Source organism: Chiloscyllium plagiosum, unplaced genomic scaffold, assembly GCF_037043375.1.
Source record: "Chiloscyllium plagiosum isolate Xiang-an unplaced genomic scaffold, Cpla_swu_hap1 HiC_scaffold_17, whole genome shotgun sequence".
Lineage (NCBI taxonomy): Eukaryota > Metazoa > Chordata > Chondrichthyes > Orectolobiformes > Hemiscylliidae > Chiloscyllium > Chiloscyllium plagiosum.
This window is the reverse complement of record NW_028270155.1, coordinates 64,892,368-64,915,114: the sequence shown is the minus strand read 5'-3', so window position 1 is coordinate 64,915,114 and position 22,747 is coordinate 64,892,368. Positions and strand designations below refer to the sequence as shown.

Below are 22,747 nucleotides of genomic sequence, written 5' to 3'. Positions count from 1 at the left end.
GGCTGAAAATAAACCATTTTGAAATTGGTAACCATGGTCCCTGTGTCAGAAAACCTTCAGCGTATTTAATTCTTCACCTTCAATCAATCAAAACTGAACTGTATCCACATCTAATCACTCGGTTTATTTATCCTTCTGTTTTCAAACAAGGAAAGGTCTGTCCCATCATCCTTCATGTTCTCTCTATATGCTTTCCTGTTATACTTGGTGCTTTGTCCTGTTGCAGTTCTTTCCTTACTCCACCAACCAGGTCCCATTCACATTAAGGATAGATTTAAATTACAGTTCAAATAGTATTTTACAAAAGGTTAATTTGGGCAAATTCTTAAAAAGCCTAACTCGTAAAGCTGTAGTTAAATTTTGAAACCTGTAGAGATATAGATGTACTGCAGGATAGAGACCCTGTGGTCCAACTCCTCTGTGCTGACCAGATATCCTAACCTAATCTTGTCCCATTTGCCAGCATTTGGCCCATATCCCTCTGAACCCTTCCTATTCATATACCCATCCAAATGTCTTTTAAATGTTGTAATTGTACCCACCTCCGTCACTTCCTCTGGCTCCATACACGCACTATTCTCTTCATGAGAAAGTTGCCCCTTAAGTCCCTTTTAAATCTTTCCCTTCTTACCTTTCGCCTATGCCCCTTAATTTTGGACTCCTCTACCCTGGGGAAAAAGACGTTGGCTGTTTACCCTATCCATGTCCCTCATGATTTTATAAACCTCTGTAAGGTCACCCGTCAACCTCCGATGCTCCAGGTAAAATAGCCCCAGCCTTTTAAGCCTCTCCCTTTAGCTCAAATTCTTCAACCTTGGCAAGATCCTTAAAAATCTCTTCTGCACCCTTTCAAGTTTCATAGTGGTTAGCACTGCTGCCTTGCAGCGCCAAGGACCTGGGTTCGATTCCAACCTCGGGCAACTGTCTGCGTGGAGTTTGCACATTCTCCCCGTGTCTGCGTGGGTTTCCCCCGGGTGCTTCGGTTTCCTCCCACAGTCCAAAGATGTGCAGGTCAGGTGAATTGGCCATGCTAAATTGCCCATAGTGAAAAGTGCATTAGTAGGGAGTAGGTCAGTGGGTCTGGGTGGGTTACTCTTCGGAGGGTCGGTGTAGATTTGTTGGGCCGAAGGGCCTGTTTCTGCACTGTAGGAAATCTAATCTAATCTAATCTAACATTTTTATCCCCACATTGAATTAAAGAAAGTGAATGATGATAGACGAATGTGCAATAGTTTAGAAGTTGATCCAATGGTTACATTCTGGAGTGAGATATTTGCCAGTGATTTTTCACACAATGTCACTATTGTACAGTCCAGGCACGGTTAAGTTGAGGTTCTTAACTGTTCGCGATTCAGAATCAGAAGGTAAAACCCCTTGGGTCATTCCACTGCATTGATCATTGCAAGTGATTACAAACTGACACAGGACGGTGGAGCAGAGTTGCTCGTCCTTTGAGATAACAGTAACAAAATGATTTAAAGACTCAAAGCCATTTCAATTAAGTAGAATTTTAATTCTCTTCTTCTTGTGTTTGGCCAGATGGTTTCCGGAAGGTGGTGAATATTGAACAAAGTGGTTTGGTGAAGCCGGAACGAGATGACACTGAATTCCAGCACTTGTATTTCCTGCGGGGTCAGGAGCACCTACTGGAACACATCAAGAGAAAGGTGGGACATTTCCCTCGCTCCCAAATCCTCCCCACCCCCCAGAACAACAGCAATCAGTACTCGGAGTTTGCATTCACAGTAGACCAGCATCAAGCTCTTGTACAATGTGTTGTGGGAGAGGGTACACGTGGATATTCTTCAACTGATAGGTGGAAGAACCAAAATGTGATTTAGAATAATCTCCAGATGAAGGAATGAAAGATTTAAATGCAGTTTGAACTTGGTGTGAACCCACAGAGACTGTGACATTGGGATGGGACTGAGAAGTAGGGCGCTGGGGGGAGGGCTGTGGGGGATGTTGGGGAGGTGAACGCAGTTAGTGGGGTTGGGGTGATCTCCTGAAGATGGCAATGAAGGCATTCAGCTATGGTAATTGGAAATTGCCAGAATGTGTGCAAGGATTGGATACAAGACAGACAGACTGGACAAAGGGAGTTCCATGCTCTGTTTGACTTGTGTGATACCTGATTGGAGGTTATTGTATGAAGCCACTGAAGGAGAACATGGTGTTACTCATTGCCCTTAGGGAAATGTCTGATGGTGATTTTGACATCATTTGTTGTGTAAATAGGTTGGCTTAATCTAGTTTAGTTTGATCAGGCACTGAGACAGACTCCCTGTGAGTACTGTATGGCACCCAAGGCAGACAATACCTTAACCCTGCAGGAAAAGATTAATGTTTGAATACAGTGTGAAGTTTCATAATCCTGAATGTACATCAGAGGCAGGTAATGCCCACTGATGTCACTGCAGAAGCTTTTTATTCATGCTTATGTTTATTTCAATATAATGTTTGTTTCAAATTACAAATTCATTATTACAAATATTATATTTATTTCATTGTTGGACCTTTGAAGTGTGTAACAATTGACTTTCCAAATACTTCATTGATTTTAAAACTCTTTTTGGAATATCTGAGTGGACTGTGCACATTGTATAAATAATGAAGTTTGTGTCACATATAGATAGAGTGGTTAAAAAGATGTTTGGCGCACTTCATTGTTCGGTGCTTTGAGTATAGGAGTTGGGAAATGGAAATGTGTTGCTGGAAAAGCGCAGCAGGTCAGGCAGCATCTAGGGAACAGGAGAATCGACGTTTCGGGCATTAGCCCTTCTTCCTGAAGAAGGGCTAATGCCCGAAACGTCGATTCTCCTGTTCCCTAGATGCTGCCTGACCTGCTGCGCTTTTCCAGCAACACATTTCCATCTCTGATCTCCAGCATCTGCAGACCTCACTTTCTCCTATAGGAGTTGGGAAGTCATGTTGAGATTGTACAGAACGCTGGTGAGGCCTCTTTTGGAATACTGTGTCAAATTCTGGTAGCCCAATTATAGTAAGGATATTATTAAACTGGAGAGGGTTCGGGAAAGAGTTACCAGGATGTTGTCAGGTATAGAAGGTTTGAGTTGTATAGAAAGGCATTTTCGCTGGAGCATAAGGGGATGAGAGGCGACCTTATAGAAGTTTACAAAATAATGAGGTGTATAGATATTAGTTGTATTTTCCCTAGGAAGGAGTATTTCAAGACCAAGGGACACATTTTTAAGGTGAGAGGAGAGAAATGTAAAAGAAGACCTGAAGGGCAAATGTTTTACACAGGGGGGGGTTCATTTTGGAATGAACTTCCTGAGGAAGTGGTGGATGTGTGCACAATTAAGTTTGAAAGACATTTGGATAAGGGTACATGAATAGGAAAGGTTTGAAGGGATATGAGCCAGGAGCAAACAGGTGGGACTAGTTCTGTTTGGGTTTATGTTTGGCATGGACTGGTTGGACCGAAGGGTTTGAATGATTCTATGACTCTGTCTTTCTTAGAATGTTGGGAACCTTCATGAGAAGAGGGGCAACAATTAAAGCCTGCACCGAACAATTAATGAATTACAAAAATACTGATCAAGTCCAGGTGTACCCAAATTGCAGCTTTTATTGCAATTGAACAACCTGACAATACAGGTTGCTATTTTAAAGAAAAGACACCATTTACGGAGAGCAAAGCAAATGAAGAAGTATTTTCTCAGGCTTTAAATGAAAAGCAGAATTCAAACAACATTTTCTGGGTCAGGATGGGTTGTGTATAATGAGTATTTTGTCCCAAGATGGCTGTCATTTCAAAATGTTGGCTGCTCCTTGGTTCAGAGCTTAAAAATGAGTTGCTGGAAAAGCGCAGCAGGTCAGGCAGCATCAAAGGAACAGGAGAATTGACGTTTCGGGCATAAACCCTTCTTCAGGAATGAGGAGGGTGTGCCAAGCAGGCTAAGATAAAAGATAAGGAGGAGAGACTTGGGGGAGGGGCGTTGGGAATACGATAGGTGGAAGGAGGTTAAGGTGAGGGTGATAGGCCGGAGAGGGGGTGGGGGCGGAGAGGTCGGGAAGAAGATTGCAGGTCAAGAAGGCGGTGCTGAGTCTGAGGGTTGGGACTGAGAAAAGGTAGGGGGAGGGGAAATGAGAAAGCTGGAGAAATCTGCATTCATCCCTTGTTGTTGGAGGGTTCCTAGATGGAAGATGAGGCGCTCTTCTTCCAGGCGTCGTGTTGCCATGGTCTGGCGATGGAGGAGGCCAAGGACCTGCATGACCTTGGCGGAGTGTGAGGGGGAGTTAGTGTTCAGCCATGGGGCGGTTGGGTTGGTTGGTGCGGGTGTCCCGGAGGTGTTCTCTGAAACGTTCCGCAAGTAGGCAGCCTGTCTCCCCAATGTATAGGAGGCCACATCAGGTGCAGCGGATGCAGTAAATGATGTGTGTGGAGGTGCAGGTGAATTTCTGACAGATATGGAAGGATCTCTTGGGGCCTTGGGTGGAAGTGAGGGGGGAGGTGTGGGCGCAAGTTTTGCATTTCTTGCGGTTGCAGGAGAAGGTGCCGGGAGTGGAGGTTGGATTGGTGGGGGGTGTGGATCTGATGAGGGAGTCGCGGAGGGAGTGGTCTTTCCGGAACGCTGATAGGGGTGGGGAGGGAAATATATCCTTGGTGGTGGGGTCTGTTTGGAGGTGGCGGAAATGACGAAGAATGATCCGATGTATCTGGAGGTTGGTGGGGTGGTAGGTGAGGACCAGTGGGGTTCTGTCCTGGTGGCGATTGGAGAGGCAGGGTTCAAGGGCGGAGGAGCAGGATGTGGAGGAGATGCGGTGGAGAGCATCGTCAACCACGTCTGAGGGGAAATTGCGGTCTTTGAAGAAGGAGGCCATCTGGGTTGTTCGGTATTGGAATTGGTCCTCCTGGGAGCAGATGCGGTGAAGGCGAAGGAATTGGGAATATGGGATGGCGTTTTTACAGGGGGCAGGGTGGGAGGAGGTGTAGTCTAGGTAGCTGTGGGAGTCAGTCGGTTTATAGTAAACATCCATGTTGAGTCGGTCGTCCAAGATAGAAATGGAGAGGTCTAGAAAGGGGAGGGAGGAGTCTGAGACGGTCCAGGTAAATTTGAGGCCGGAGTGGAAGGTATTAGTAAAGTGGACGAACTGTTCAACCTCCTCGTGGGAGCATGAGGTAGCGCCAATACAGTCATCGATGTAGCGGAGGAAAAGGTGGGGGTGGTGCCAGTGTAGCTGCGGAAGATGGACTGTTCCACATATCCAACGAAGAGGCAGATATAGCTGGGGCCCATGCAGGTGCCCATGGCTACTCCTTTGGTTTGGAGGAAATGGGAGGATTGAAAAGAGAAGTTGTTCAGAGTGAGGACCAGTTCAGTCAGTCGAACTGGTCCTCACTCGATGACTGTATTGGCGCTGCCTCGTGCTCCCACGAGGAGGTTGAACAGTTCATCCACTTTACTAATACCTTCCACCCCGGCCTCAAATTTACCTGGACCGTCTCAGACTCCTCCCTCCCCTTTCTAGACCTCTTCATTTCTATCTCGGATGACCGACTCAACACGGACGTTTAATATAAACTGACCAACTCCCACAGCTACCTAGACTACACCTCCTCCCACCCTGCCCCCTGTAAAAACGCCATCCCATATTCCCAATTCCTTCACCTCCACCGCATCTGCTGCCAGGAGGACCACTTCCAATACCGAACAACCCAGATGGCCTCCTTCTTCAAAGACCGCAATTTCCCCTCAGGTTGATGATGCCCTCCACCGCATCTCCTCCACTTCCTGCTCCTCCGCACTTGAACCCCGCCCCTCCAATCACCACCAGGACAGAACCCCACTGGTCCTCACCTACAACCCCACCAACCTCCAGATACATCGGATCATCCTTCGTCATTTCCGCCACCTCCAAACAGACCCCACCACCAAAGATATATTTCCCTCCCCACCCCTATCAGCGTTCCGGAAAGACCACTCCCTCCGCGACTCCCTCGTCAGATCCACACCCCCCACCAATCCAACCTCTACTCCCGGCACCTTCCTCTGCAACCGCAAGAAATGCAAAACTTGCACCCACACCTCCCCCCTTACTTCCCTCCAAGGCTCCAAGGGATCCTTCCATATCCGTCAGAAATTCACCTGCACCTCCACACACAACATTTACTGCATCCGCTGCACCTGATGTGGCCTCCTCTATATTGGGGAGACAGGCTGCCTACTTGCGGAACGTTTCAGAGAACACCTCTGGGACACCCGCACCAACCAACCCAACCGCCCCGTGGCTGAACACTTTAACTTCCCCTCCCACTCTGCCAAGGACATGCAGGTCCTTGGCCTCCTCCATCGCCAGACCATGGCAACACAGACGCCTGGAGGAAGAGCACCTCATCTTCCGCCTAGGAACCCTCCAACTACAAGGGATGAATGCAGATTTCTCCAGCTTTCTCATTTCCTCTCCCCCACCTTTTCTCAGTCCCAACCCTCAGACTCAGCACCGCCTTCTTGACCTGCAATCTTCTTCCCGACCTCTCCGCCCCCACCCCCTCTCCGGCCTATCACCCTCACCTTAACCTCTTTCCACCTATCGTATTCCCAGCACCCCTCCCCCAAGACCCTCCTCCCTACCTTCTATCTTAGCCTGCTTGGCACACCCTCCTCGTTCCTGAAGAAGGGCTTATGCCCGAAACGTCGATTCTCCTGCTCCTGATCTGCTGCACTTTTCCAGCAACACATTTTTAAGCTCTGATCTCCAGCATCTGCAGTCCTCACTTTCTCCTGCTCTTTGGTTCAGAACATCACCAGCTCTGTCTCTGCTTTCTCCGTCACTAGGTGTCAGTTATGAAGAGTGAGGAAACCAAAGTACGTCAGGAAGATGTCAGCAAACTGCTTTACGACATGCAGCTGATGCGAGGTCACCAGGAGAGCATGGACTGTCGGCTGAAAGACATGAAACAGTCAGTATCGCTCCTATGGGTGGCTTTGTAATGTATTGGCTAGATTGCCGCACCATGGAGTCAAACCTGTTTCAATCCAGCTGCTGGGCAAAGTGGGTGGTAAACATTGTGCTGGGTTCAAGTCTTATTGTATCTCCCTGCCAAACATAATGTGGGATGTGTCTGAGAAATCCTCATTTGAACCCAAGTGGATATGGTTTCACTCTGGAAGTCCACCTGAATTTGACACTTATTTGCTAATTATGTCAGAGGTGTTTAGTGTGACAATGAAGGGAAAAGCAGTAAAATCCTTTTTTGTGTGCAACATGTACGTATCCTCACCTAATTACTCCCAAAAAAAAACATTGGGAACATTTGGAAGTGAACTGGAGCAGGCATTGGGTGTTGAAAAAGTAGCACCCAGTGTAGCAGTCATGATGCTATTCTACTGTTGCAATGGCCGATGGTAGATGCTCTCATTGAGAATCTCCTTATTTAGCTTGAGCTGTTTTACCACTGGCAGCTCTTTAACACACTCTCTCTCTCTCTTTGTCTTCAGTCAGAATGAAGTGCTATGGCGGGAGGTTGTCTCTCTTCGACAGAAACACATGCAGCAGCAGAAGGTGATTAACAAGGTGAGCGATCCTGTTCAATTTCTCAATGCTGTTGCTTTCTCTGCTATATAAAGGCTTGGGAAAATTAGTCAGGCACTTGCTCCTACATCTTTGAAAATCCGTCTCCAAAAACCAGATAGGAGGGGGAATACAGAGACTTGAATCTTCTGTTTTGTCGGATGCCTTGTTCAAAAGGGGCTGGGGATACCTATGTTGACTCTTCCAATCAGGCAGATTGGAGAGTAGCAATGGCCTTTCCTCTAGAGGTCAAGTGCCAGGTGCACAGGTCCTGCTCAGTGAGGCAGCTTTTGGACCTGGCAGTACCAACACAAGGATAACCAAGATGGCGAGACTGATGTGCCAGGGTGGTGAGGACTTCATGGGGAAAGCCAGACAGGAGGTCTTGGAAGTTACTCTATGCTGAGTGAGGAAGGTGGTGGTATTTTGCAAAGACCCTATCTTTCTGAATTAAGTTATTGCATCCAGGACTGATGCCCCCCCAGCACAGTCTTTCCCTGAACTTATATCCCGGCTGTGCCCCTTTGGAACAGCATATGTATTTTGTGTGTGCATCAGTGGTTCTGTCACTTAATGGTATGAAGATTTTTAATGGCTTGTGTTTGTGCCCCAGTTTTGTAACACCTTACCAATTTAACAAGTGAGTAAAACCATCTTTTATTAAAGATCAGGCTGAGAAAACTGGGTGATACGACATCATTACCAATCAGGTCATTCATAGCTGGTGAGGGGGGGGGCCTGGTTAAATAGAAGCTTCCCACCAGAAATCCTTATCCTTCATGATATGAGTCCACAACTTCACCTTTAATGCTGGCAGAGGCCTGTGAAATCTGCCTGTAATTTTACCTGGAAAATTATTTATGCTGTACAGTGATGTCAAAGGTTATGTTTGTGCTTGCAAACGCAGGCAGCTGAGACTGTTTGTTTGAAGGGTGATTGGATAGTTAGTAAGAGGTGACAGAGGTTGTTTGAGAGAGATTATCAAGACCGAGAGATGACTGGATTTGTCTCTGATAGATGTGTAGTTGCAGGGTGGATGGTTGGTTTGCTATGCAGAGTAATGCCAACAACGCGAGTTCAATTCCCACACCAACTGAAGTCACCTTGAGGGACTGGGTCTGTGTGGGATGCTCTTCGGAGGGTTCATGTGAAAGTGATGGGCCGAATGGCCTGTTTCAACACTGCAGAGATGCTATGAATCGCCTTCTCACCCTTTCCCCTCACCTGAGGTGTGGCGACCCTCCGGTTAAACAACCAGCAGTCATCTTGCACTCTTGCACTCTTTCCAATGAGATAGCAGCCCTGTGCTCCACTGAGACAATGGTAACATTACCTTTATTTTTAGTTGCAGGGGAAATGTGATTGAGGATGGCATTTGGCAAAGTGGTTAGCACTGCTGCCTCACAGCGTCAGGGGCCTGGGTTCAATTCCACCCTGGGGCTGTCTATGTGGAGTTTGCACATTCTCTCTGAGTCTGTTTGGAGTTCCTCCGGGTGCTCCGCTTCCACAGTCACAAAGATGTGCAGGTTAGGTAGATTGGCCATGCTAAATTGCCCCATAGTGTCAAGGATGTGTAGATTAGGTGGGGGGTGCTGGATCTGTGTGGGATGCTCTTCAGAGGGTCAGTGCAGTCTTAATAGGTCAAATGGCCATTTTCCACACTGTAGGGCTCCTTGAGGTGTGTGGTTTAGGGGAAGAGAGGTGACTAAAGAACTAACCAAAAGAGACACATGGCGGTTTTGGAAGGAAAGGTAACTGCAGTGTTGGTTAAGCGTACGTGGTTGGAGGCAGAATTTGTCCAGTTGACCTCCCCGTGCCCTGCTGATTAACCTGAGCTCATGAAAATGTGGCGTTGTGACCTGCCCTGTCATGATCTGCTGACTCACTGTGCTAACACCTGCCTCTGATCTCTGTTAACAGCTGATTCAGTTCCTGCTCAGCCAGCTCCAATCGAACCACAACACAATCGGGCTGAAGAGAAAGCTGTAAGTATTGAGAGCAGTAGCAGAGTGTGACTGATTCCCATTCACTGGACCCAGGCTTGCTTCTGAATAATCAGGTGACCTGTTACCATGTGAACACTGAGTGAATAGATTCAGAACGCTGAGTAAGAGCTGATGACCCAATTCATTCAGCTCTGGCTGCTGTGGTGAGCAGATATCAGTGTGTTATACAATAAACCCTGCTAACTCAGCCTCTGTTGTTTCAGGGACTTGGGGCTGAGGTTAAGAGGAACTTTTGTTTCCTATTGAATTCCGGCCAGAGTATTGGGAGGAGGAAGGCAGTGTGTACTGAAATTCAGAAACCGAATGCTGCAGGCTCATCAATTTACTTCAGTTGTGTTTTGAAGCAGTGATGTTTGAGATTAGATCAACAATTAAAATGCCAGAGCCCAACGCTGAGAAGCCTGGGGCTAAATGTTCTGGCAGGAATGTAAGCTAGGAGGGACGAATGGAAGGGGTTTATAGTGTCAGCTGGTGTGCCAACACCCTGATACCCTGCCCAGCTTCAGCCCTTAACCCCCATGCCCTAACCCCCATCCTCAAACCTATTCCCATTCCAAACCCAGTAGCCAATGCTTCAGGCAGATCCGGGGGCCTTCCCACATTTCCCTGGGTGTGGGCTCGGATACGAGGCCGCCGTGTTGAGGGATTCTCCCTCCTCCATCCCTGCAACCCCAAACCACATCCCTCCCCACACAGAGTTGAGACTGCTGCCAGAGCCACTCCTTATTTGAAAAGGACGGTGAGAGTGAATGTCTGTGATGAAGCATTCTGTCAGTTACTTCCCTTCCCCTACAGCATGAAGAATCTCTCAAAGTGCAAGCTGTTTGACCATAAAGCTTCAAGAGGATCTGAACCCACACTCCCACCACCCCCACCCCCCACTCCCTAGCCAATTAGATGAAGAGTCTGTCTCCGTGCCAGTTAAAGGGGTAGATCTGTGAAAATCCCAAAGAGTAATTCTTTGCCCCAGGTACCGCCACAGGACTCTGACATGGTTCCAACTCCTGCTTCTCGCTCCCAGAGGAGAGGAGCGGCGAGTGAGTTACAAATATTCACCGAGAACCATGACCTTTCCATCTAGCAAACTCCTCCATTCCCCTCGGAATATCCTGGCACATCCTGTCTGCAGCAATCTGTCAGGGACGTGCAAAAGATAATGCAAAATGCAGCCATCTCCCTTCATGGATGTAGAGGAATAGGAATTTTGTGATAATTGAAATGATGTAGAGGAGCCAGTGTTGCGCTGGGATGGACAAAGTTAAGCATCACACAACACCAGGTTATAGTCCTACCGGTTTATTTGGAAGTACTGCTCTGAGCTTCCAAATAAACCTGATGGACTGTAACCTGGTGTTGTGTGATGTTTAACTTTGATAATTGAAAGCAATAGAAGGTAGCGAACAACCTCAAGAATGCACTTTAATATTGATATTCCACTGATGGTGATCGATTATACAAGCTTTATTCTGGCTGCATCTGAAATCACCAGATGGGAACACTGCACAGAACTGACTCTCTAGAAGTATACATGACTTCCGACATGGTCCCTGAAAAGGTGGATAAGGAATCGAGGATGGGGTGAGGGAACGAGAAGTCTGCATTCAGGAGGGCTGGAACCATCTGTGATAGTGCAGGTTTATTGTGTCCATGAGGGGTCTGGATGAGTTCAGCTGCTCTATCTGGCCCACAGTGAACCTTTAGTTAGTAAAGGAGAGCTCACTTACCTGGATAACCCCAGCCTTAGATCCTGGCTGCCACTGGCTGTTGCTGACCAGTTTGAACACATATACTAGGTGTGATTCAGCACCATGTACGCACCCTATGGCTGGCATGTCTTTGCTGTGAAATTATGCCCCCTTTCCTTTGGAGCCTACAGCCTCCCCACACCATCCTGTGTTCTCTATATTCCCCTCAATCTGGCCTCTTGTGTATCGCCAATTTTAATCCCTGCACTAGTGATGGCCCTTCAGCTATTTGAGTGCTAAACTCTGGGAATTCCCATCTGAAACTTTCTCATCTTTGCATTTCTGATCCTGTCCTAACCACTCTCTATGTGGTTAAGTGTTGATGATCTTCCAATGAAGAGGCTTAGGCTGTTTTAAAACATAAAAGTGTTACATGAATGCAATAGAGCAGGCAGGAGTCCAGTGTAAACCCTGCTCCCATTGCTGTCAGTTGACTAGTTGCATTAAAATTAACACCAACGTATTATGCAACAGATTTGTAATAAAAATGTGACAGACCTTATCATGTTCATCGGTGTAGTATTTCCTGACCATTTTTGAAAACTTGTTTAAGTTATGAATAATTATATTATTGTAATGACTTATTCTTTCTTCCTTAATCTCATACAGACTGGATCAGTTAGGGCTATGTTTTTCACTGGAGTTTAGAAGGAGGAGGGGGAATTTCATAGAAATGTACAAAATTCTCAAGACTCGACCAGTTAAACATAGGAAGGGTGTTCCTGATGACCAGGGGTTACAGTTTAAGCATATAGGCTCGGCCATCTACAACCGAGATGAGGAGACATTCCTTCACACAGAGTGCTAAACCTATGAAATTCTCTGCCTCAGAAAGCATTGGAGGCCAAAACACTGAATGTTTTCAAGAAGGAGTTTGATACTGTTCTTGGACCTAAAAGGAAGCAAAGGTTATGGGAATAAAGCAGAAACAGAATGCTGAGCTGGATGGTTAACCGTAATCACTTTCAATGATGGAGCAGGCTTGAAGGGCTGAATGGCCTATTCTGTTCCTATTTTCTGTTTCTGTGTAAACACCGTTTATGTTTAATAGATAATCAGTACATAATACTAAGGACAGACTCTTGTGGCATAGTGGTAGCGTCCCTACCTCTGGTAACACTGATTTCAGAAAGTTCACATCCTAACTGCTCCAGCGGTGTGAGCAAACTGATTAAAAATATCTTTAACGAGGATTTAAAACTAATTTACTTTTAATCTTTTATCATATTATGATATTCAGAAGCAGTATGAAACTTACTGCTAGTGCTAAACTGCCATCTAGTATTATGCATCTCTCTCGACCCACCCTTATTCCCACGTACCAGAATCCTGGAATAGTGCATTCTGGATATTGTAGTTCCACAACGACAGAGTAAATACGACATCTTCCATAGTGCAGCTATGTCCCTATCTACAGGAGCTGGAAAGCTCCAGGTGAAATTTTCACTGTGGCTCCCAACTCTGGGTGGTAGAATTAGCTCACATCAGGGAAACCTTGCACATTACTAACAGTTAATTTTTTAAAATTCTGTTTTGTGGGATGTGGGCCTAACTTTTCTTGAGTTACTGGTGGAGAGCTACCTTCTTGAACTTCTATGTTGCAATGGTGTTGCCAGTGGGATTGCTATTAGTAGTTCAACAGTTGGTTTCAAGGCTTTTGGTTTTGTAGGTTATTGAAACTCTCTTGTCCTGATTCCTTTTGACAGTAGCTGACTGTCAGCACTCAGAGTAAGGGAGAGACTTTTCCCTTTGCCTTACCTGTTGTGCAGGGGTATTTACTAGGAGCTGAGACCCTCCTAACACAAGAGTCTACACATCAGGGATGTCAGACTACCGACACACACAGGCCCCTATTGAAGTTCACTTTTAACCCGCTCCCTTTGTATTCTTGAAAAGGAGAGTAAATTCAAATAATTCTCTCACCCAGACTGCTGTTGGTAATCTTCATTTTAAGTATGGCAGACTACTAAGAGATTATAAATTCAATTTATAAGCATTTTCTTTGTCACTTCATCAAGTATGACATACAGAGTGCCACTCTCCAGGCAGCCACTGAATTTATATCTGCAGTCAACTTTTGATTGTGTTCTTCGTTTTAAAAAAAAATCCATAGATGACAGAGGTTATGATGGTTATAACAACTGCCCAATCCTAACTGTCCTTGGCAGGCTGCAGCTGTCCGGGTTCTGCAAGAATCAGAACTTGGGCCTCAAATGTTTCCAATCTGTATCAATGACTTGGATAAGGGGACTGAGTGCAATGTTATTCAAATTTACTGATAATTCAGTGGTAGGTGGCAAAGTATCAAGGAGAACACGAAGATGCTACAAAAAGAAATAAGTTAAATGACTGTTAAGATGGCAGATGGAACATAATGGGAAATGTGACATTTACTACTTTGGTAGGAAAAATCGAAAAGTAGAAGAGTAAAAGTAGACTGGAAATTGTTGGTGACCATAATTATATCTACGTGAAACACTTAAAATGTAACATGTTGATGTAACAACCATTTATAGAGTCATACAGCATGAAAACAGACCCTTCGGTTCAACGTGTCCATGCTGACCAGATATCCTGAATTAATCTAGTTCCATTTGCCAGCTGTTGGCCCATAGCCCTCTGAACCCTTCCTATTCATATACCCATCCAGGTGCCTTTTTAAATGCTATAATTGTACCAGCCTCCACCACTTCCTCTGGCAACTCATTCCATACTCTCAGCACCCTCTGCGTGAAAATGTTGCTCCTTAGGTCTCTTTTTTTATATCTTTCCCCTCCCCCTAAAACTATGCCCTCTAGTTTTGGACTCCCCTCACCCTGGGGAAAAGGCCTTGTCCATTTATCCTATCCATGCCCCTCATGATTTTATAAATCTCTATAAGGTCACCCCTCAGACTTCGATGCTCCAGGGAAAACAGCCCCAGCTTATTCAGCGTCTTCCTATAATCAAACCCTCTAACCCTGGCAATATCCTTGTAAATCTTTTTTGAACTCCTTCCTATAGTAGGGAGACCAGAATTGCATGCAGTATTCCAAAAGTGGCCTAACCAATGTCCTGTACATGACCTCCTAACTCCTATACTCCATGCTCTGACCAATAAAGGAAAGCTTACTAAACGCCTTCTTCACTACCTTGTCTACTTGTGACTCCATTTTCAAGGAACTATGAGCTTACTGTGTCTTGGTAACTTAAACTTGAACTGAAGTTGCTAGCTTGGTAATGTAAAGTAGTTTGTGCCTTATTGATTCTAACTATGTTGGGCGTTTTGGAAAAGTGATACCTTGTGTGATGATGCACTGAAGCCACACTTGAGCATTACAGGAGCCAACATATATTATTTGCAAAAGTATAGGTTGTACCTTGACAACTTGTACTGCAGCTATTGCCTCAACTAGTGATTTTGCTATGCTGTTTGGATAACTAATTATGAATTTGGATTTTGCGCAAGTATCTGTTATGTAATTTGAACATGCTAAAGTGGCAACCTTCTCCCCTTTAATATAGCCCTCCACATAAACAATATCACCTGCTTGTGCAAGTACCAATCTGATACTCCCTAGCAGTCCAAAACCATGGGTTTGATCAATTTTACTGTTCTTCTAATAGGCCTCTGATGTTGGATGATGGTAGTTCTCCTCCTCCTGTGTCTAAATACGTTCGACATCTATCAATAGAACCTCTTCAGGACACCTATTTCATTCAGTCGGTAAGTGAAGTGTGGCTGGCATCAAGGCAACAGCATTACAAAGTCTGCTTGGTAACAGCCTGGTCATCTGAGTGTGGAGGTTCTGTTTAATCTGGCCAAAGGGGTTCTTTGAAAAGGACAACGATAACACACTGTGGTGCATATGTCCCTGATATACCTGTACATCTCTCAGACTTGCATTATACAACAATTGAAATTTCTCTCTGTCCCATGTCTCTGCTTTTCTCCTGAAAGTGTTTATGCTTGCTGGAATTAAAAGTTATTAAAAGTCCTTTGCTACCGCACCCAGGTTTCTATTCTTCTTGTGTGACCTTAGATAATGAGGAACTGTGTGTGCTACAACACATCTAAACCCGATTACATTCTTAGTTGAATGGATGCACTTTCACTTTATGGCAGCCTTCAGTTCCCCTTCTCAATAATGTTTGGTCATGCCTGAGGCTCTGGTTATTTTGGTGATAGCAGTTTTAGCAATATTGATGGATGGATATATGAATAGGAAGGGTCTGGAGGGATATGGGCTGGGTCTGGCAAGTGGAACTAGATTAGGTTGGGATACCTGGTCAGCATGGACGAGTTGGACCGAAGGGATTGTTTCCATGCTGCACATCTCTATGACTCTATAATGTCGTATTTGTACTAATATTGTTACATTGGTCACTCTGCTTACTCCCAGCCGTCCACAGAAGCCGCCTCCTGTTCCAATACCTACACCAATAGTCCTCTTCCTGGTGGTCCAATTATTTCTGATGTCACAGAGCTGCCCCCAACCAGCTCTGCAACCATTGCATCTGGCACAGAGCAGCAAAGGTGAGTCAGTGGAAACATGCACTCAAGAAGACACCATTGGCGCTGCTTTGTAATTTCTGTGAATGGAAATAGGCACCTTAGCTCAGATTGGTCATTTGGTTGCCGACGTGAAATATGGACACTGCAGCAGCATGGAAAAGCTCATAAACACACTCAAATTGAGTTCCGCACTTGCTGGAGGAGGATGAAAATTGGGGGGATGAATATCCCTTTCCTCTTCACTCAATGAAAGCCCTGTGTGAGAATTAGGGACTGGATTTGGATCAGTAGTAGCACTGTTGCCTCTGAGCCATTACACAATGGGAATTCACAGCTTTGGTTGTTAGTTCAGGCCTCACTCCAGAAAGTGGACCACAATCTAGACAGTCAATACCAAGGCAGTGCTGCACTGTGCATGGCTCTCTTTCAAATTAGGCATTATCTACCATCAGCTGGAAGTCATTGGTACCGTGATGTTAATTTCCAGAAGAACTAGGAGGTGACCCTAATATCCAGCCAATATTTATCCCTCAAACAAAACTTAGAATAGATTATCTGATCACTTTCACACTGCTGCTTTGGGGAGCTCGCTGTGTGCAGATGGGCTACCACATTTTCTTGTTCTATGTTCTAATTTGCAACAGTGATTACATAGATTGTAAAGCACCTACAGACATCCTGTGGTCAGAAAAGATGCTACATAAATGCAAGTCTTTCTTATTAAAAAAAAACATCTGCAGTAACAAACTGTTAGTGATCACTGCTCCAGGGAATATTATGTGAAGTGCTGGTTAAAAACTGACAAAGTTCTAGAAGATTCTCATTAGTTCTATCCTGAGCTTTACTAATGTAACAAAGTAAGGGAGTTGTTGTAATATTGATTTGTTTGTGTTTTTAATAGCATACTGAAAGATTTCGAACTCTGTGTGAAGTTGAACAGACCATTCAGAAAGTGGGAAGGGGAGGGTTACATGTGATCTGTGGTCTAAATGCTACAGTGCTTTTTTTCTGAAAATCATTTAAAAAATTAAATTATGTTCCTACATCTGCCTTTTTGCATCTTCAACTTCATGCATTGTTTTCAATGCAAATATACAATCCGTCTTAGGCTGTATTTGGGGTCCAATTAGCTCCTGCACAGATATACATTTAAGGGAATCTAGATACAGCAGATTATACCAAAAGGAGCAAGCTATTTAGCTCCTTGAGCCTGTTCTGCCATCTATTTAAATTTTAGCTGATCTGAAGCCATCTGTGTGTGGCTCAGGATGTCATTTCAGGTGGCTAAGAGGGGAGTTACCCACCGTTTACAGGCAGGGAGCCCTGCTGACTGCTATCCTGGATTCAGGGTAATGCCCTGTGTGTGAGATGGTATTGGCAATCTTGGTGCCAGTGCAGATCTTGGCACATCCGCTATCTCTGTATATACCAATATCAGGGAACAAAACCCCTGCCTCCTGGCTTTGCCATATAAGTTTCAAGCCCTGGCTGATGCAGCATACACTTTTGGAGCAGCACGGTGGCTCAGTGGTTAGCACGGCTGCCTCCCAGCGCCAGGAATCCAGGTTCGATTCCAGCCTCGACCGACTGTTTGTTTGTTTGTGTGGAGTTTGCACATTCTCCCCGTGTCTGCGTGGGTTTCCTCCGGGTGCTCCGGTTTCCTCCTCACAGTCCAAAGATGTGCAGTTCATGTGAGTTGGCCATGCTAAATCGCCCGTAGTGTTCAGGGATGTGTAGGTTATGTGCATTAGTCATGTGTAAATGTAGAGTATTAGGGTAAGGGAATGGGTTTGCATGGGATATTCTTCAAAGCATCAGTGTGGAGTTGTTGGGCTGAAGGGCCTCTTTCCACATTGTCGGGATTCTATGAAACTCCAGCTGAATCTTCTGAAATAGAATTAAAGTTTCTGCTTTTTATATCACAATGACATTTATCATGTGACACAATAAGGATGGGGTAATAGTTCCTCTAGAACTGCTATTTGCTATTGATGGCCCGTAAGCTGATTTCTGTGTTGCTGATTAAATAAGGGATCCTGAACTCAACTTTTCCAATGTCTCGCTATGTAGGGAGAAATGCCTGATGGTGATTAAGGAGGAGCCAGCCAGTCCAGCGGTTGGAGTCCAGGTCCAAGCAGACACTGTGGTTTCGGGGAACCCATGTAGTGCATGTCTGGAGCCTCCAGTTTTACCAGTGTCTGTTGTGGAGTCTGTTTTGGAGGGCAGGCCCACTTGCAACACAGTGCAGCACCTGGATAAGAGAGGAAGGATGGCTGCTTTAGACAGGTGAGGCTTTGCTCAGTGGTTGAGATTTTGAATGGCATTGGACAGAGTGAAACGTTGTCCTTTTGCCAGCATTTCGCTACAATTATTAACATATATTGTAAAGTTACAACAGAAAAGATGCCCCCTTCATAAGACCCAAAAAACAGGAATAGGACTCCAATGATAACATCATTGCTGATTTAAGACTTGAATTCATCTTTCCTCCCCAATCCCTTGAATCCCCTAGATTGAAAAATGTATCTATTTGTCTTATATCCTGGAATAATAGTTGAACATCCACATGAGCATGCCCATCTGTTGTTATTCAAATTTAACAGCCTTGTTTCGGACTGAATTACCTCACTTTCAAGCATCGTGTAAAATTCCATCATATTGTGTTTACTCATCCCTAAAGGTTATTTTACAAACAAGATTATTAATTACTCCAATTTAATTACTTAATATAACACCTAAAATAGCATGTCCTCGAGGTAAAACCAAACCTAATACACTCCCGAAATTCATCCTCCACAGCTCCAGTGCTCAGTTGGTTTGAAATCACCACGGTAACTGTGTTGCACATGCTATAAGCTTCTCATCTCCTGATTGATATACACCCCACATGACCACTACTATTTGGTGGCCTGTAAGTGACTCCAATCCAATGTTTGCTGTCCCTTTGTGAAACAAGAGTGTTAAATTTGAATAACATGGCTAACAAAAGATGTTTGAGATTGTATGAGATGAAAAGTCCTACAAAATTGCTATTAACAAAAGGATTGAAAGGTTTACAGACATCAAAAGGAGACTAAGAAACTGATGAGAAAGGGAAAACAGAATATGAAGTGATGCAATCTCACAAAAACAGACTATAAAAGCTTCTGTTGGTTCATAAAAAGGAAATGTTTGGTAAGATCTAAGTCCATTAAAGAGAGAATCAGGATAATTTACATTGGGGGTATAGGGAAGTAGTAGAGAAGCTAAATGATAATTTTATATCTGTTTTCATAGGGCAAGATATCAGAAATCTCCCTAATTCCATGGCAGGGTGAACGAGGAATTGGAGGGAATTAGCATTAGAAGAAGATTTTACTGAAGAAATTATTGGGACCGAAAGCCAATCAATCCCCAGGACCAGATGATCCACCTCCTAATGTGTTGAAGGAGGTGATGATAGAGATAGATGAGAGGGGTAGAGATAGTCAATGCACTGGTGATTATCTTCCAAGGATCAGTACTTCAGTGCTAGCTATTCACAATATATATCAATGATTTGGAGTTGGGGATCAAATGCAATCTTTCCAAATCTGCAGAATTAACAAAACTAAGTGGGAATGTGTGTTGTGAGGGAGATGTAAAGTGAAGAAAACGACAGGCTTGGGATTTGAACACGGTTGATGGAATATAATGTGGAAAAATGTGAGGTTCTACACTTTGGGAGAAGAAACCCATGTGCAGAGTATTTCTTAAATGGTGCAAGATTGGAAAGTTTTTAGTCATAAAATGGACCGAGGTATTCTTGTCAATAAGTTACTGAAGGCTAACATGTAGGTGAAGCAAGCTATTAGGAAAGTTAATGGAATGGTAGCATTTATTGCAAGAGGATTTGAGTTCAGGAGTTGTGAGGTCTTGCTTCATTAGTATCAGTGTTTAGACTGCATGTGAAGTAGTGTGTGCACTTTGTCGTCTCCTTCTCTCAGGAAGGATATTATTGCAACAGAGGGAGTGCTACAAAGGTTCACCAGATTTTTTTCTGGGATGGCAGGCTGGTCCTACGAAGAGAAATTGGGTAAACTGGCTCTGTCTTCTCTAGAGTTTTAAAGAATGAGAGGTGATCTAATTGAAAACCTACAATATACTTATAGGGTTGATGTAGGTAAATATTTCCCTGGTTGAGGAGTCAAGAACCAAGGGGAACAATTTAATTATAAGAGAGATGCCACTTGGGCCTGAGATGAGAATTTCTTTACTCAGAGGATTGTGAAACTTTGGAATTCTGTACCATAGAAGGCTGTGGAAACAACATATATTTAAGGTAGAGATTGATAGATTTCTGATTATCCCCAAAGCCTTGTATGCCAATGATAATGTACGTAAAAGACATTGAAGTGTTTGATCGACACAATTGTATTGAATGGGGGCCAGGTCAGATGGCCTACTCCTGCTGGTATGTTCCACAGGCCAAAGATTTCAATGATTGACAACTTTCTAAATGAAGGCATTTTTGTTGAACAACAACTCTTGACAAGCCCCTTCAGAATCTTAAGTTTCAATGAAATCCCCTTTCATTCTTCTAAATTCCCTCAATTTAGCCCAATCTTTTCAAACGTCTCACCATATGACAAGCCTTTGATCACAGAAGTCAATTTTCTATATCTCCACGGCACTGCCTCCAAGGCAAGGCAAGGTGAGAGAAGTAGAAGGAGTACACATTACTCTAGGTGCGGTCTCATCAAAGACCCGTATAAATCCTTATTCTTGTACTCTAGCCTCCGTTAGACAAAGGACAATGTCCTATTTGCTTTCCTATTTTCTGAGTTACCTGAATACTAACTTTGTGTTTCTTGTTCAAGGAGACACAAATCTCTCTGAATATCAACATCTTAAAATTTTGCCTCATCAAGGAAAGTGCACAAGCAATTCTCAATACTTTCAGCTAAGTCATTGCTATAAATTAAAGCCCATTGTTTCAAATGCAGTGGGACCTGTCAAACTGTGTCAGATTATAAAATAGTGGACTTAGGATAGTGTGCATCTTGCAGCTGCTGCTGAGATTGTCTTTTTTCTAGATTTACCTCTAGATTTCTTAGTTATTTTATTTCAGTAGTATACATGAATAGGAAATGTTTGGAGGGATATGGACCAGCACAAGCAGGTGGGACTAGTCTGGTTTGGGTTTGGGTTTGGGTTTATAGTTGGCATGGATTGGTTGGACCACAAGGGTCAGTTTCCATGCTGTATGACTCTATAATGTTAAAAATGACTCATGGCCAGAGATGGAAATGCTGTGCTTGGTGGAGCTAAACTTTAATTTCTCCTGGGGATCAGTTGGCTGGACAGCTGGCTTGCAATGCAAAGTGACGCTAATAGTTCAACTCCAACACTGGCTGAGGTCACTGTGAACGTCCCACCTTCTCAACCTCTCCCCTGGGCTGAGGCATGGTGACCCTCAGGTTAAACCACCACCAGTCATCTCTCTCGTGAGAGAGCAGTTACATGATCTGGCCAGGCAGTGGCGACTGCCTTCATCTTTTAATTACTATATTAACACTATATTAAATTACTTTAATTAACACTCCCATACTGTTTTAACCTGCATCCCTTAATAATGTAAATCCATGTACACAACACCTCTAATATCTTGTTTCTTTTATTCACGTGTTCCTCCTCCATCTCCATGTTTTTTGTTTTCGCTCTGTATGCGTCTGTAGTGATTATGATCAGTAGAAGACATACCATCAATGTTTCACTGTGCAGCCACCATAAGATGTAAATGAAATATCTTTTCCCTAATTATTTTTTCCCCAGTGTGAAATGTGCACAGCCTCCACTCAAGTTGCAATGGGGAATAAAAAACCCCAGAATCTGATGTATCACAGACCTGAAACAGTGCTTGGGGCTATAACATGCCCTGCACGTTGTGGGGTTTAAACAGCCTTTATCTGTGCAGCAGTAAAAATCCAATATGCAATGGTTGCTACATCTTTTAGATTTTAAGAAAACAAAGGGAAATGGATAATCAAACAGAAGCAAATATTGGAAATAAGTTCACTGTACACTTTGTAAAGAATTATTTTGGATTTACAGGACTGAGTTGCCTGAGCACATGCCGAGCATTGAGTTGAACCTGGATGGCTTGCATTCATTGCTTGGGAGCCAGCAGTATAGCCTGGAGCATTCGAGCATTATGCATGTAAGTATTGGGCGAACACACCACACTAATAGCATTCAAAACTGGATTTTAAAATGTTCTTTAAATATTGTGAAATATTTCTTCCTGAAAACTGAAGTGCTGGTTAACTCTAAATCAAGTCCGGCTGCTCCTCCACTGATGTGCTGATGCACATTGACCGCAGAATCCACAGTAGAACCTCACTAAGCGGTCTCTAAATCTCACCTAGATGGACAAGGGCATCACACGTCTCCCACGCATCTGCCAACTTTGTTCCTGTCAGGTTCTGGAAGTTGCAGGACAGCATGAGGTTTTTGAACATTTATTATTGCTTGTTCCTGATTTTTGTTCTTGCCTTACTCATGATGAACAAGCACCCAGAGATTAATCACGGATTGCATTACTGCTTCAGTGTTTTGAATGGAGGGAGAGGAACAAAAGTAAAAGCAGCAGCATCCAGAAAGAGCAGCAGATGGGCCTAATGGACAACAGTGGATGAGGGGAACTGTTCATTGATGGTCCACATCAGGTAGAGAGGCTAGTGGGAATAAAAAGTGAATATGTGAGAACTCAGTTTTGTTAATGGTTACCATGAAGACAGCAAGTGTTTGATTAGGTAAGAGATGGTAAAATGTGCCCATGGGATTAGTAAATCAGCAACTCAGAAGGACATTGATCTGAGTGTCAGGGGAGGGAGGGGTGGTGAGTCAGGTTCAATTGAAAAGGGATGGAGAAGTGGCAAGTTGTGTTCACCTTTGTTGCTCTTGTCCGGGTGAAGCCTTTCTTACATTGAATTCAGGTCCTG

At 44.2% G+C, this 22,747-nt stretch overlaps 1 protein-coding gene across 2 annotated transcripts in view; it reads left to right on the top strand.

Annotated features, from left to right (window-relative positions):
- Positions 1-22,747, top strand: part of hsf4 (heat shock transcription factor 4) — a 65,711-nt gene that overhangs the window by 34,868 nt on the left and 8,096 nt on the right. For both annotated transcript variants that reach the window (XM_087996014.1, XM_087996015.1), the window contains exons 3-10: positions 1,540-1,667; positions 6,804-6,928; positions 7,467-7,542; positions 9,460-9,524; positions 14,897-14,996; positions 15,673-15,806; positions 17,856-18,071; positions 21,858-21,963. In XM_087996014.1, the coding sequence (XP_087852140.1) occupies positions 1,540-1,667; positions 6,804-6,928; positions 7,467-7,542; positions 9,460-9,524; positions 14,897-14,996; positions 15,673-15,806; positions 17,856-18,071; positions 21,858-21,963 (950 nt within the window). The remainder of the gene's footprint in view (positions 1-1,539; positions 1,668-6,803; positions 6,929-7,466; positions 7,543-9,459; positions 9,525-14,896; positions 14,997-15,672; positions 15,807-17,855; positions 18,072-21,857; positions 21,964-22,747) is intronic.